This window comes from Electrona antarctica (genome assembly GCF_951216825.1).
Source record: "Electrona antarctica genome assembly, chromosome: 7".
Lineage (NCBI taxonomy): Eukaryota > Metazoa > Chordata > Actinopteri > Myctophiformes > Myctophidae > Electrona > Electrona antarctica.
The window spans coordinates 20391886-20406126 of NC_136812.1; the positions used below are offsets into that span (position 1 = coordinate 20391886).

Genomic DNA, 14241 nt, shown 5'->3' on the forward strand with positions numbered 1-14241 from the left:
GGTGAACAAGATTATAAGGCAATATATTACTTATGTTATACAGACCATTATGACGAGCTATTAGTACAGTATGATGGAAGTACACTAAAGGTTTTCCAGCACCAGTCTTGCACCAGCGGCGTGGCATGTCACCATTTTGGAGATATTTTCAACCAGCCCCAGTGCCCCACCCAGGCACAGGAAGGTACCACATCAAGCCCCAGCCTGTGATGTGGTCACACTAGTGCACTGCCCACTACCACGAATAGACCCAGAAATGACCTACTGCATGCAGCAGCTACAAGCAGACATGTCTTGCATATTTAGAAAATAGGATTCCGAACCAATTACGAACATGATTTAGTTGACTAAAACTATGACCTATTTTCATTGACGAAAACTAAATCAGAACTAAATAAAAACTAAACTATGATAAGTAAAACTAAATAAATGAACAATTTCGTCAATAAATAAAATCTAGACTAAATTATTAGGAGGGACTAGGGGAGAAGAGATCCAGTAGAACTAAAAGACAAGTAATTTTATGATGGTTGCGCTCGGGTGTTGCGTTTGGGTGTTTTCGCTCTAAAAATAGCAGATCTACAACGCGTTGTGAGCTTGTAAATCTTAATGATTTTCAGCATGCAACCACGGGTAAAATCAGGCATTATGACCCCATCAAGGCCAGTGAAAATACATTTTAGTCGACAAAATCAACAGTATATTTAGTCGACTAAAACTAGACCAATACTAAAACATTTCAGATGACTAAAATATGACTAAATGAATTGTATTCAAAAGACTGACTAAAACCAAAACAAAATTTGTTGTCAAAATCAACACCGTTATGAAGGCCTAACTTGTTAGTTTGCATGTATTGTATGTGTGTGTGCATATGCTACAGTGACTAAAAACAGGCCATGGCATCTCTTCCCATAGTCATGCCCATTGCCCACTGCCAACACACTGTGGGCACCCAGCCTGTCCAAATATAGTCAAGGGGGAAAACAAAGTGAGACAACCTAGAACTAAAGGATAAACAATGGATCCACATACAGAATGGCCAGTTAAGTTACTCCTCTAGACTTCCTGAACAACAATACAATACTGTGGTGTGTGCAGCCCCCCCGCCTCAAGGTCCTGGGCCAATGGCAGAGGAGGACAGCTGCAGTTACTTCCGGTGTCGTGGGTGATCTCCTTCCTGTTAAGGAGAACTGATAGGAACTTCCCGACTGTGAGACAGAATGTCATGGAGAGGGCTGGGGAATGCCCATAGAGGCTGTATTTATTTATAATTGATGTTTTATCGCAGGACTGTCTCTCGACAATACCAGTATACAGGTATATACTTTTAGCTATAAAAAAGTTCTGTGGTCTTGGTCGTGCAACAAAACATAAGTTGTAGCTAAGAAGGCAGGCTGTTTGATCAACTGAAAAGCAGAAGTATGATTGGCTTGGCTCGTCCTGATTGTGGCGGGCACTCAATCACTCAAGCCCAATTGATTTTCCTGAACATAAGTCAGGTATTGGAAATCATAGGTCATTCATGGCAATTAAACCCATAACTCAATAAAAACTATGAATTTCCTTTCAGTGACAAAGGCTTTCCCATTGAAATGAATGGCAAAAATTATCACCTGTGATCTAAATTAAAAAAAACAAATATGCTCTGAACACAAAACAATGACCTCCAACAAAACACAAATATGCCACACATATGGACGAAGCAGCACATAAATTGCCTTTAAAAACACAGGTTGATATTCACAGACCATCCGGCTGGGTGGACTGAGGAGGAGGAGCTGTATTGGTGGGAGGCCCAGCTAGCTCCTTGACAAAGTGAAGAAATCACACAGGGCTATTTTACCCAATTATGATGTCATGCAATCAGCTTGCAGTGTCTGTCCAGTGCAGACTGAGCTGCAGATGCACTGTATGCTGCTCATTCTGCATGATTATATTAAAGTACTTTTCTCCAGTACTTTGCACTGGAGAAAACACACAACAGAGCAGCCGAGTTGGCTTTCATCCAAACTGCCATCTACTTGACATAATCTGTGAAGAGTGGTGCCACATGCACTGCATGAAGGTCAAACATGAATTATAATCATTTAATAAACGTTTATTAAATGTTGCCCTTTAATTGTTACAAAGTACAAAAATGTTCCATTGACCACTTAAAGGCAGGAGCTTACTTTGCAGTTCAGCTCATGGCTGCAACAGCCTTCAATAAAAACTGAGGCAGGTTGTCTCTTCCCTGCCACCGTGGTGAAGCTGTTGGCTAATAAGTTTTGTAGTTCACAGTGGTGTAAAGTAACTCAGTAGTAAGTACATTTACTTAAGTACTGTACAGTTTTGAGGTATTTGTACATTACTTGAGTATTTCCAATATCCAATACTTTTACTTCTATCCACTACATCTCAAAACCAAAAGACTTTACTGTACTACATTAATTTGACACCTTTACTACAGTAGTTCATTTGTAGATTTGGATTAATATTACAAAACATACATTACTCACTTCAGCCCTATATACAGTAGATTTTGGTCATTAGAAAATAGCCATGATGCGATTGCAACGCATTGTAAGCTTGTACTGTATCGGCTATTTTCAGACTTTCAAAAATTTGAAAACCTGAAATGAGACATTCTGCATAATGAGTACCGTCTACTTTTGGTACTTTAAATACATTTTGATACCAATACTTTTGTACTTTTACTCCAGTAAGTTACTTGTAAGTATTTCCTATATTGCAGTATTGATACTTTTACTCAAGTACAAAATGTGAGTACTTTCTCCACCACTGGTGGTTCAGATGGATATCTTTTCTCTGTAAAGCTGGTGGGTTTGCAGCTGACGCAGTAAAAACCCAAATTACTTATTCCACTTCGGAAACAGCCGGCTGCTCATATGTTTACTGGCTGTAGGCAATGCATGTTTTGACGCTGATACAGTTATAAAGATAACGTTTGGTTTCTGTTGTATTATTCACAAACAACTGCACTGCTGAATATCACGCCATTTGTTGCACCTTTTGGGACTAACATAAAAAAGAATTTTGACCTGCCGTCCCACATAATGTAGTTCTCCCAATGTCTAAAGGATTTTTTTATGGAAAGAAATCTTCATGACCCAAGAGGAGGTATAGTTTTTGATGTCAGACTCTATTAACTTCAACTACAAAATCAAAGTTAAATATTTTAGTATAAACATATGTAAGAAAAAAACATTGTGGAGGTACTTCTGCGGCCTACTGGCAGCATGTAGATCCAGACACACAGACCGCCTTATAGACAGCCATGATGTAAAAACAAAACAAAAATAACCTACAAAATAAATGAGCATGAGCTTTCCTGTGTCAATTGGCTCCTCTAAAACCACTGGTACGCGGACCGGTGCCAGTACATGGGACATGTCCCACTGGTACACGACTCACGAGAAGGAAAACCCAAGCTTTAATGTATTAATCCACTACATTTTTTGAGTGGTGTAAACCACTCCTACAACTGGCTTTGTTAGTTTACGTGTCTGTCTGTCCGTCTGTCTGTTCGTACCAAAAAATGAGCACGGTTGCTACGGTCACCCAGTTCACCCGGGTGTGATTTCATTACGTCAGACATTACGTCAGACCACAGCTGATCAGTCTATATAAGACCTTACACCACTCAGTTCACACGGGTGTGATTTTTTGACATACAACTCCAGTGCACTTGCACAAGGTGTCAGACTATTCTCTGTACGCAGAGATGGGTCCTGCTGATATTAAAAAGAAAAGCCATTCAAATCCTTGCATGGAAAAACCTGACACGAGGTGAAAAGCTTAACCGAGAAGAGGAATAACCAGTCAAACCAGTTCAGCAGTAAAATACCAATTTAGAGCACAATACCTTCCAGGTGAGCTTGTATAGAAGCTCCATCAATGCTACATAATCGTTGCTGTCCAATCATATTTCAACTTTTTATGTATTTTCATAAAGTAATGCCATACTTAGCTGCACAAAAATAGTGAAAATCGATAGTGAAAACGCACGTAGATTGGATATTTTCACATTTTTCTTATTGTTTTTAAAATGGTAATAGAATAGAACGGTTTTGGTAGGTTTCCACCTGACAGCAACAATCAGAGAATTGGGTAACCATGGTTTTATATGAATTGTAATTTATTTACTCATTTGGAACACTACACAGATTTGACCTGGTAACACTATCACACAGAACAGAACAGAATGGAGCAGAGCAGAAGAGAAGAGAAGAGAAGAGAAGAGGTGCAATCCATTAAAGGCCCCCAGCTCTGCTAAGTTTTGTAGTAGGCTATTTCAGGGTAGGTCTATGTGCGAGCAGCACAGGAAACTATAGAGCTCACAGTCAAGAGTAAAACTCCAGAAACACTGATCTCATCTCCTGAAAATGTGACCCTGGGCTAGAGAGCTCCACACAGACACACACAAGTGCACAACATACACATACCGTAGGCGCACACATCGTACAGGCACTTACATGTGCACATACTGCATACACAGGATCAATGGGTGAAGCATAGCACTAAATGGCTGGGGTTAAAGGTTCCATCACCACTGAGGGAGGCCACCCATAAAAGTACAACCACCCGCACTGCTAACATTTTAACTATTGTAACCTAAGCATCCAAGAAAATAAAGGGAATAAATAATGTACAGTATTTTCAAAGTGAAAATCAGCTGGAAAGCACCAAAGAACTCAATGTTTCAGGAAAGAGACAAACAGCAGGGAACATAATTTAAGATGAATTATTACTTCCCCCGTTTTGTTTTAATGTCAGCACATTTATGACTCAGTCGACTCTTTTCACAAAAGTCCTAGCTGGCTCTTTGAACTGAATCGAATGCAGCTGAATTGAGCTGATCAAGTAAATCAACAATTTATAGTGTAGGCAAATGGGAGAGGACACAAAGTCACCTCTTCCTGTTAACCTTTCTGAACTCTGACACAATGCACTTCCAGTGATGGCAATGCTGCTGTGGCAGGTACAGCTGTTAAAAGGATATCCAGAATGACTGTGTCAACTGGTTCCCAGTTGGAATCCCAATTCTCTATATCTGGTTCTTCCCCAGACTAGACCCGTCTCCCTGTCTGTCCCCCGACCACAGCTCTGGGCCAAGGGAACCAGTCCAGCATACTACATTTGGGGATTGAATGGCAGAGTGGCAGTCCCGTCTGCCAAAGGGACCAGAACTCTGCTGACAGAATGGGAAAAACTAAAATCCCTCCCTCCTTCTCCAGAACCAGAGATTCTGACAGACTGACAGACATCAAGAGGGCAGAGCTTCACTCATTCTACTGCCTTTGAAGGTTGCAGTGCTCCGCGGAGGGGATCCTCACCACTGCCGAGTCAGTGGGTTTTGAAACAAATGGAAAAAGACATTGTTAAAATGATGGATGGATGGCTGAATGCCTCCTGCCAGAAAATGACTCCAGCTGCACATTATTCTACCAACATGCAGTAAATGTTTAAGATGATACTTTGCAAATGCATGTTCCCAATTCGCATCGACTGTAAGTCACTTCTATTCAGTTCTACCTCATTCTCCTCCATAAAGCGTCAACTGTGAGGCAACTCCTGGCGGTCCATGGAACAAACACAAAACACAGGTCAGGGAGTTTTCACTGTTGAATTTTACTTCTAATAAACTACATTCCTCATAAGGCTTTGCTGGCTGAGTCTTTATTTTTAGCTACATTGCTGAGGAATAGAACAGTGAACTATGTAGGAGGGATTTATTGTCAGATTAAGACTTCCAACACTAAGAGACAGCTAATGAATCATGGAAGAATACTAAGGTTTCCATCACCATGCGTCTTTTGATTCTACTTTCATCAGTTGTATCCCATTCCCTTTTGTGATTGGAGATCTCCAACTTCACATCTCTAAACATCACAAACATCTCATGACTATAATAGTTATCCCCCCCACACACACACACACACACCCTCTGAAGGTCCTGTAATAGATGACACACAGAACTATAGGGTGGTCAAACATGTCACAGATGAAACAAAACAATCATTTCAACATCACGATGACAATAACTGCTCAACATCAACACCGGCCATTCTCTGTTGTACAACGAGTAGAAGTGTAGAGTCATGTGCACACAATGATAATCACAGTAATAACCCTGCTTTTGGTCTGACCCAGAGGAAAGTTCTTCCATATGTGAAAGTCCCTTTCTCGTTACAGGGATACAAACAAAGCTCTCTGCCACGTAGCTGTGGGATCACATTAGAAAACCACACAAAAACCTAACTGGCCCTCCATGATGCAACCTTGAGTTGTCAAACGATGGGAAAGCCAACAGATGCAAGCATGTTTATGTTCTGTATGTGTCTGCACAAGTGCCTCTAATCACCCTAAACACAACAGAGCTGTATTTGGCAACTCTTTTTTTACTGGCTACAGTCCTGGCTACAGGAGACATATAAACTGTAACTGCAGATATATTAAAAAAAATAGGATATACAATGCAAAATAATAATAATATGACAAAAGCTGACATGCCAACAGAAATATGAAACACATTGCGTAGACTTGCTTTCTTCCACAATCTAAAAATCTAATCATGTAAAACTTGGGATTCACATCAACAGTGATGGCTCCAGTTTGGATCATGGACGTCATGTGGGCAGCATGTGCATGCCATAGATGACATCAGTCACAAAACTGATGTCGTCTATGGCATCAGCCGTGTATACGACATGACATATCTTTGATGTAAACCTCAAAATTGGCCAAGGTTTGTCCTTGGGATTGTGGGTGGGGGGAGGGTGGGATAGGGGATTGAGTTTTATTTTATTATGTCCGTTTGCCTCTGAGTCGCTGATGCTTGGGAGCGGTCTGGCCTGTTCCTTGTGTGTGGCTGACTACACTTGACCACTGAAGGCCGTGCTCTTGTGTAGAATCTGTGTAGAATTCTGTTTTTTTTTTGTTTTTTTTCTGAGAATCTGTGACTTGATGGCGTTCGTACTTGCCCCTGGGCTTCTTCCTAAATAAGAATATTTTGAAAAGAAAATTGGAGGTTTAAGCCCGATCAGAGCACCTTAATTCCATTATAAAATTAAAGTTAAATATTACAAATAATATAATACTAATGTGAAAGGCTACTTCTGTGGTCTACTGGCTGTGTGCACAAGATATCTGGCGCTTATCGGTTCACTGGTTTGCGAGATTAACTCCGGACACCCAGACAGACAGACAGACAGACAGACAGACCTCCTGCAAAGCTGCGCCGTAAAAATGATTTGGCTACAGGGGACCACTGTACCTCACAACTCCTGCTCGTCTCCATCAAAAGGACAGGCACTCAGTCTAGTCAATCACACTAACAAAAGGAGACTCTCTTCTGTCTGTTTAGAGTCAATAGGCTTTTAACAAAGGAATTTGTATTGTCACATAAAGAACCAAAAATGCACTGAAGGAAAAAAATGATTTCATTCTCTTATGATTACACTATAACATGACAAAAAACATAACAGTTTAGAATTATTTTCATACTGTAGTTCATGAAAAGGCTATGCTGATAATTTATGGAAAATAGTACTATTGTGGGTCCAACAGCTTTCAATGCTCAATTATTTCTTGAGGTCCATGCAATATCTTTCTTTACTATAACACCAAAGTCCAAGTTCTTGTTTCCCTCCCCCAGTAATCAAAGCTGGTATCAAACCCAAAACATCTGCTTCGGCCTAGACGAGAGTCCCTAGACTGGAGTCAGTCAGTCTGTCTCTCTGCTTGTAGAAAGCAGCAGAAACATCTCGCCTCTCACAAAGCACAGAGTGGGAAGTGGAACAAAGTCACCTGATCCAACATGCTGACCACAAAGACACAGCGGCTGTTAGTCAACAAGCCTCCTACATTAAATTAAGTTTGTGAACTCTAGTTCTACACAGATTTACTATGCAGAAAATGACGTTAATGTCATCGGCTATTACAAAATACTGAGATTAATGCATCCATTGCTATCACGATCAGCAGAATCAGAATTTCCTTCAAAGTAGAGAGGCGTCTGTGTTGTCTTCCAATCATCAAGTTGGCTCAGCAGTGCTCCTAGATAACAAACAGTCTTATCTTCTGTTCTCAGCATTGTCAGCAAGTGTTAACTTAAATCGTCAAGCGTCACACTTCCCATTCTATTCTCTCTTTCACTTCTTTTTTTCTCCGACGGTGTCTCCTCCACTAACCTCATACATACATACACCCCCCTCAGCTAAAAACAATAACTGGGAAACAAAGGAGCTCTGGAGCTCTGTACAGAAGGAAAAGACATTAGATCAGGAACATAAAGGATCTCTGGGACGATCAAGTGATGCTATATCATTCACATAACCACACTGCTGGAAGTAATCATCATCCATTCAACTGAGACAGAATTCAGTGTATGTTGAGGACTGTGTGTGTTTTTGTGTGTGTGTGTGTGTGTGTGTGTGTGTGTGTGTGTGTGTGTGTGTGTGTGTGTGTGTGTGTGTGAGAGAGAGAGAGAGAGAGAGAGAGAGTGTGAGTGAGTGAGTGAGTGAGTGAGTGAGTGAGTGAGTGAGTGAGTGAGTGAGTGAGTGAGTGAGTGAGTGAGTGAGTGAGTGAGTGAGTGAGTGTGTCTGTGTGTGTCTGTGTGTGACTGTGTGTCTGTGTGTGTGTGTGTGTGTGTGTGTGTGTGTGTGTGTGTGTGTGTGTTAGTGAATCATTTCTCAGTGTTGGAAGAGACTACCGGTAATAACAATGAGCTGTGCATTTCAGCCGTCATTAAGGCCATTTTGCAGAAGTGCCCGCTTTCTTTATGAAAGCGGGCACTATAGGAAAGAAGAAACTGCTACCAAGCCAAAGTATGCTCTCTGTAAACATTCAAGTTCTTTGCAAAACTCGAAAAAAAATCACACCCGTGTGAAGTGAGGGGCGCTCTAATCATCGTACATCATCGTACATCATCATCAAGAATGGTAGTCCCACCGACATCCATATGCCGATTTGCTCAGACACATGTCACGTAAATTCTCTGTTCATTGTCAATGGCAATTTTAATGTTTGTTCAGACAACACAAACATTAGTTCTCCATTCATCGTCAATGGCATTTGTTTTTTGAGGGGCGCTAACCCCTCCTATATACAGCTTTTGACCTCACACGTCTCAATATTTGCCATTGACAATGAAAGGAGAAATTAGGTCATGTGCCTCAAATATGACGTGAATTTGTGGCAACAGACATTAAATGCCATTGACAATGAAGGGAAAATGTATGTCATATGTGGACGAGCAAATCGGCTAACCAATCACATGAATTCAGTTGTTCATGAGATGATGTATAATGGTAAGAGTGCCCCTCATTTCACACAAGTGTAATTTTGTTTGTTCAGACAACACAAACATTAAAGCTGAGGGGTTAGCGTACCTCAAAAAAATCTCTTATATCCACAGGAAGAAAATAACCTTTTTTGTTCTAAACGGATTTCACCTTTACATGAAGTTCATGATTATAATACTAGACAATCTGATAATATTCATCCTCCCTTCAGCCGTACCACTCTTAGCCAGTTCTCCATAAAAGTCAGAGGTTCTTTACTCTGGAATTCACACATACTTATTGCCAACTCCTCATCTTCACTCTGTAACTTTAAACATAGAATGTAGCTTTATTGTGCATACTCAGACACAGATAGACATGCATGTACAGTGTACACTAGGCACACTCAGGCTTGCGCGTGTGTGCATGCGTGCACTCTCTCTCACACACACACCACACACATGTCACAAGTGTAAATAATGTATTTGTTGTTGTTTTTGTTATTTTCCATACCTATGTTTGATTACTTTGTCTCCTTACTATTTGTATATTACTATTTGTATATTACTATTTGTATATTATCTTTGGTGAGAACCACATATAATCCCTCCATGGGTTTCTTTTCTCACCTGCACACACTTTGACCTTTTTTTGTACTGTTTTATTGTGCGAATAAACTAAACTAAAACTAAACATGCTAAATAGGACTTATCTAAATAGTACAGGGGTATTAATGATCAGTGGACAGGACACCTGCATAAAAGATTTGTAGAGTAGACAATCCTAACAGAAAAAGACAGGGGTTAATCAGTATTCACCCGGCGGTGTCTGGTGTTAGCTTACCTCCAGGACGGGTCCAGCCCCCAGTATGGTCCTCTCCACCCCGCTGGCGTAGCCCTTCTGGCTCAGAGCGGTCAGACAGTGGATCAGGAAGTTGGTGCTCTGAGTCTTTCCTGAACCGCTCTCTCCGGAGATGACGATGCACTGGTTGACCCTCTTCCTGAGCATGGCATAGTATGCCACGTCTGCGATGGCAAAGATATGGGGCTCCAGCTTTCCCAGTTGGTGGTTCTCATACATCTTGACATACTTGGGGTTGTAGATGGGCAGGAACTTGAAGGGATTGATGGCGATGAGGATGCTGCCCGCGTAGGTGTAGATCTTCTTCTTGTGGAAGCGCATACGCAGGTTGTTCAGAATGCTCTCCTCGTTGAGGTCGGGCAGGTTGCAGAGGTCCGCAAAGTCATCCTGTGGCGGTGGGAGGAAGCCCCTGGCGGTCAGCCTCTGGGCTTGCTGTTCCTTGGACAGGGCTGGGAGGTGGACATACTGAATAGCTCCATCGTCGTTCCTCTCCTGGAACATGGAAAAGTAACCCCATTTTAAATCATTTTTTTATTAGTATCAAATCATAACTATGGGGTACACACAAACACACAAAGCTGGGCATAGGAGGGGCTAGTGCCCCTCAAAAATGAGGTAGTACCTGTAAACGTGATATGAATTAATACACATAACTGCTGTTTATGGTTGTGTAAGGTTGTGACATGTTTTATCCATGGATTTAGCACAAAGATGAATTGAGCTGACTCAACAGTGTTCCACTATACCTGTAGTAAGAAGTAAAAGCCCACTCTCTGAGGATGTTCATCCTGAGCCTTCCGGGGCCACAGCAGCACCCTCTGCACTGGCAGGTCCCCGGCCTCCAAGACCCATTCTTCTCCGCCACATTCCTTCACCTCTGCTAACACGTAGAGACGGCTAGGGTCCAGCCCCAGCTCTGAGGTTGCATCCTTAATCACAGAGGCTGCTGACGCATCCTTCTGCACTCTGAACGGAGAATGAAGAAGGTTAATAAAAGTGATCCATACAAGATTACACAAGATTACCCCATTACATTTATTAACACTCCCATCGCCCAGGACGAAGTTATTTGTCCTTTCTATTAGTAACGCCCGACGCTCAGGACGAAGTCTTGTCTAAAAGACGAAGTTTATTGATATGAGAACGGATCGCATGGCTCCACAGCCTGGGAGCGCCTGTTGGGCAATCCTCTGTGACGCGCAAGAGTGAGACGTCATCGAAAAACTCCCTCCCCTGTTTAGCTGATGAAAACGAAAATCTTAAAACGTTCATAACTTGCGATCTAAATCATCCCGTCTAATTATGAAAAAATATCCTGTGTTAGACGCCGCTCCGCGGTCCAGTCGCTAGTCGCGATAGATTTATTCTTGTCTCCCGTTGTTGTCGATCGACTCTAGAGTGGTGTGGCTATTGTTAGCTGCTACACACACATCAACACGGACCGGAAGTCCGTCCGGAAAATGGGTCCGTGTTTATAAATCGAATGGGCGCTATAATGTAATGGATTAAATAACCCCGGGCAATTAAAGTGTTAACTAAAACATGCTCAGTAGAGCACACAGGTGCTTCTGGCTGCACATCGCCTTTTGGCCAATATAACTTCATGGTGCAAGAGACCATTAATCAGTTCTTCCGGGGCTCGTGATAAACCTTCCTTCAAAGTACTATTGTGCTATGTTAATCCTTGCAGATGTTTAGAGCATTTTTGTGACAGACTACGGCCCCCAAACGACTCTTTTGGCCAATCAATGTGAGAAGTTACTAAATTATTTCCTTGGCCCAGGACCCACTTTTCCACCAAGTTTTCTGCAACAGTCAGGCAGACGAAAGCATGGACGGGACTCACGGGAGTGAAAACATTACTTCCTTGGCGGAGGAAATGAAGAAAAACCTAAATAGAGAGGCTCTTGTTTTGGCCATTTTCTTTGCTCATGGACCACAATACTAACGAGCTCAATTATTACAGTTATTGATGCTATATTAAGTTAACTGATAACTTAATATAGTGTAAAAATCAGTTTAACCACTTTAAGCTCACAACGCATCGTGATGCGCCGCATTGTGCATGTAGATTATAATCTTGAAAAGTCTTTAAAAAATGTGTAAGAACATTGCAGTTGCAATGACATGAACCAACCTGAGGCAGCAGCAGGTAGAGGACTGGTCATCCAGCCGGGGGTAGATCTGGACTAGGTAAGTGCGGCCGTCCAGGGAGCTCGCTGCCTCAACTCCCCCTCCTCCTCCACCTGCGTTCGTTGCCATGGTGGCAGCGCCATCTCCGACACTCATTCTGGGCCAGGGGGAGTGGCCTCAGCATGCCGCACCCACTGCCACACTCACCATGCAGCACCTGGTGAAGACATTACACATGGATTAACTCATTTGCATTTCATGGTATATATCCTGTTATAATAATAACAACAACAGGATGCATCATGTTCAATTATACACAAAGTAACACAACTTAGTTGATGGTTTAAATATTCAGCATCAGACAAAGATAGAGAGAGACATTGACCTTCGCTTGTAACTTCCATGCTCAGATAATATGATTCAGAACTAAGAAATTCCAACAAAACTGTAGCAATGATTTTACAATATGACAGACACACTGAAATAGTCCACATTCCAGTGTGGGGCATTCCAACGTTGTAAAAGGCCTAACAATTAGTCACTCTGTCATTTCAAAGGGCACAGAAAGACAGAGTTAGACTGCATTTTAGTTCACATTCTAAATGTAAACTTTGCATAAATGTTTGTCTTGGATTGGCCCAGCAGCAGGCATACTGTAACTATGGAAACCGAGGACACAGACTAGATAAATAGTTTAGATTATAAGAAAAGGCTGTGGATTAAATGAAACGGCAATAAATATAAAATGAAGGGTATATATATTTACCCCTGTGAAATATTCCAGAAATATTGACCATCATTATTTCAGCAGAACCTTGTTCTTTATTCCAGCTAGCCCATTGAAGCTAATCATCACTAGCGTGGATAGATTACTGTACCAAGCTACGCTATAATCACATGATTGTTAAACGTTCTGTTTACAGTTTTAAAAGCCCATGGAGAGACAACAGGGCTCAGAGATCAGGCCAAATTGGGCAATCTTTTCCTGGTAGGCTAGTAACATGAAGCTTTTACAGTAGTAAGGAACATTTACACACAGATCTTCTGAGTTCTATAAGGACACAAAACTGGCATGTGTTCATCTATGCTTTTAAAAAGCTAAAAAGATACCCTTAAGACATGAGCTGATAAGACTTACAGGAAACTTCTGTAAAGTCTTACTGCGAGCTGTAAGTCTATTTTATACTGTAGCTGTGAGTCTGTGACGCAAGTGCTGCTCTTCCTCCTGACGGACCAAGCCACAGACATGACGATGTAGGTAACACATCACCATGGCATTAACATCAACAACACAGCTCCATCCACTACATAACAACGAGGAGAATAAAGAGCTCTGAGGACTAAATTGTCACTCAACAAGTTAGACTAGGCGTGGTATATAAACCCACAGGATGTGGAAAAGGTTTTTTTTTGTCTTCAACTGACAGAAAAGTCAACACATTGTGAGCTTGTAGATCTGGTATTTCTTTGAAATGTTTAAAACATTTTGTAAAGAAAAAATGAAAATAACTTCACCAATAATAAATAAGCCATGATGTGCGAGTACACCCCCTGGACATAGTTTGATGCAGGGACTTACCCCAGTTAGCCAGTTAACTAAATGATAAATGAAGTCATAATACACACAGTGTCCCACTTCCTTTATTACAATACGTTTCTGGTGAAGGGGGGTATTAACCTTTTAGTTTTTTTCCCCTTTTATAAGATATTTTGGGGCCCTTTCTTGCCTTTTATTGATAGATTGAAAGAAGGTTGACAGGAAATGGGGAGATAGATGGGGGGGATGACACGCAGCAAAGGTCGTTGGGATCAGGAGTCGAACCTGTCAGGCTGGATTACCAGCCTAGGTGCCCAGACCGCTAGGCCGGCCCGGGCCAACATTTAAAATGCCTCTTTATGCCCTATTCATAATAGGCATAACATGAAAATATGCAAATATTGTGGCAAAAAATCTGATCTA

The 14241-nt window shown here is 41.6% G+C and overlaps 1 protein-coding gene across 1 annotated transcript in view; it reads right to left on the reverse strand.

The window, feature by feature from the left end:
• LOC306926797 (myosin IXB) overlaps nt 1-14241 on the reverse strand; it is an 80577-nt gene that overhangs the window by 42919 nt on the left and 23417 nt on the right. The window contains 5 exon segments of the mRNA XM_079506232.1: nt 10131-10591; nt 10594-10609; nt 10614-10640; nt 10895-11114; nt 12286-12498. Coding sequence (XP_079362358.1) covers nt 10131-10591; nt 10594-10609; nt 10614-10640; nt 10895-11114; nt 12286-12437 — 876 coding nt within the window. The 5' untranslated portion in view covers nt 12438-12498.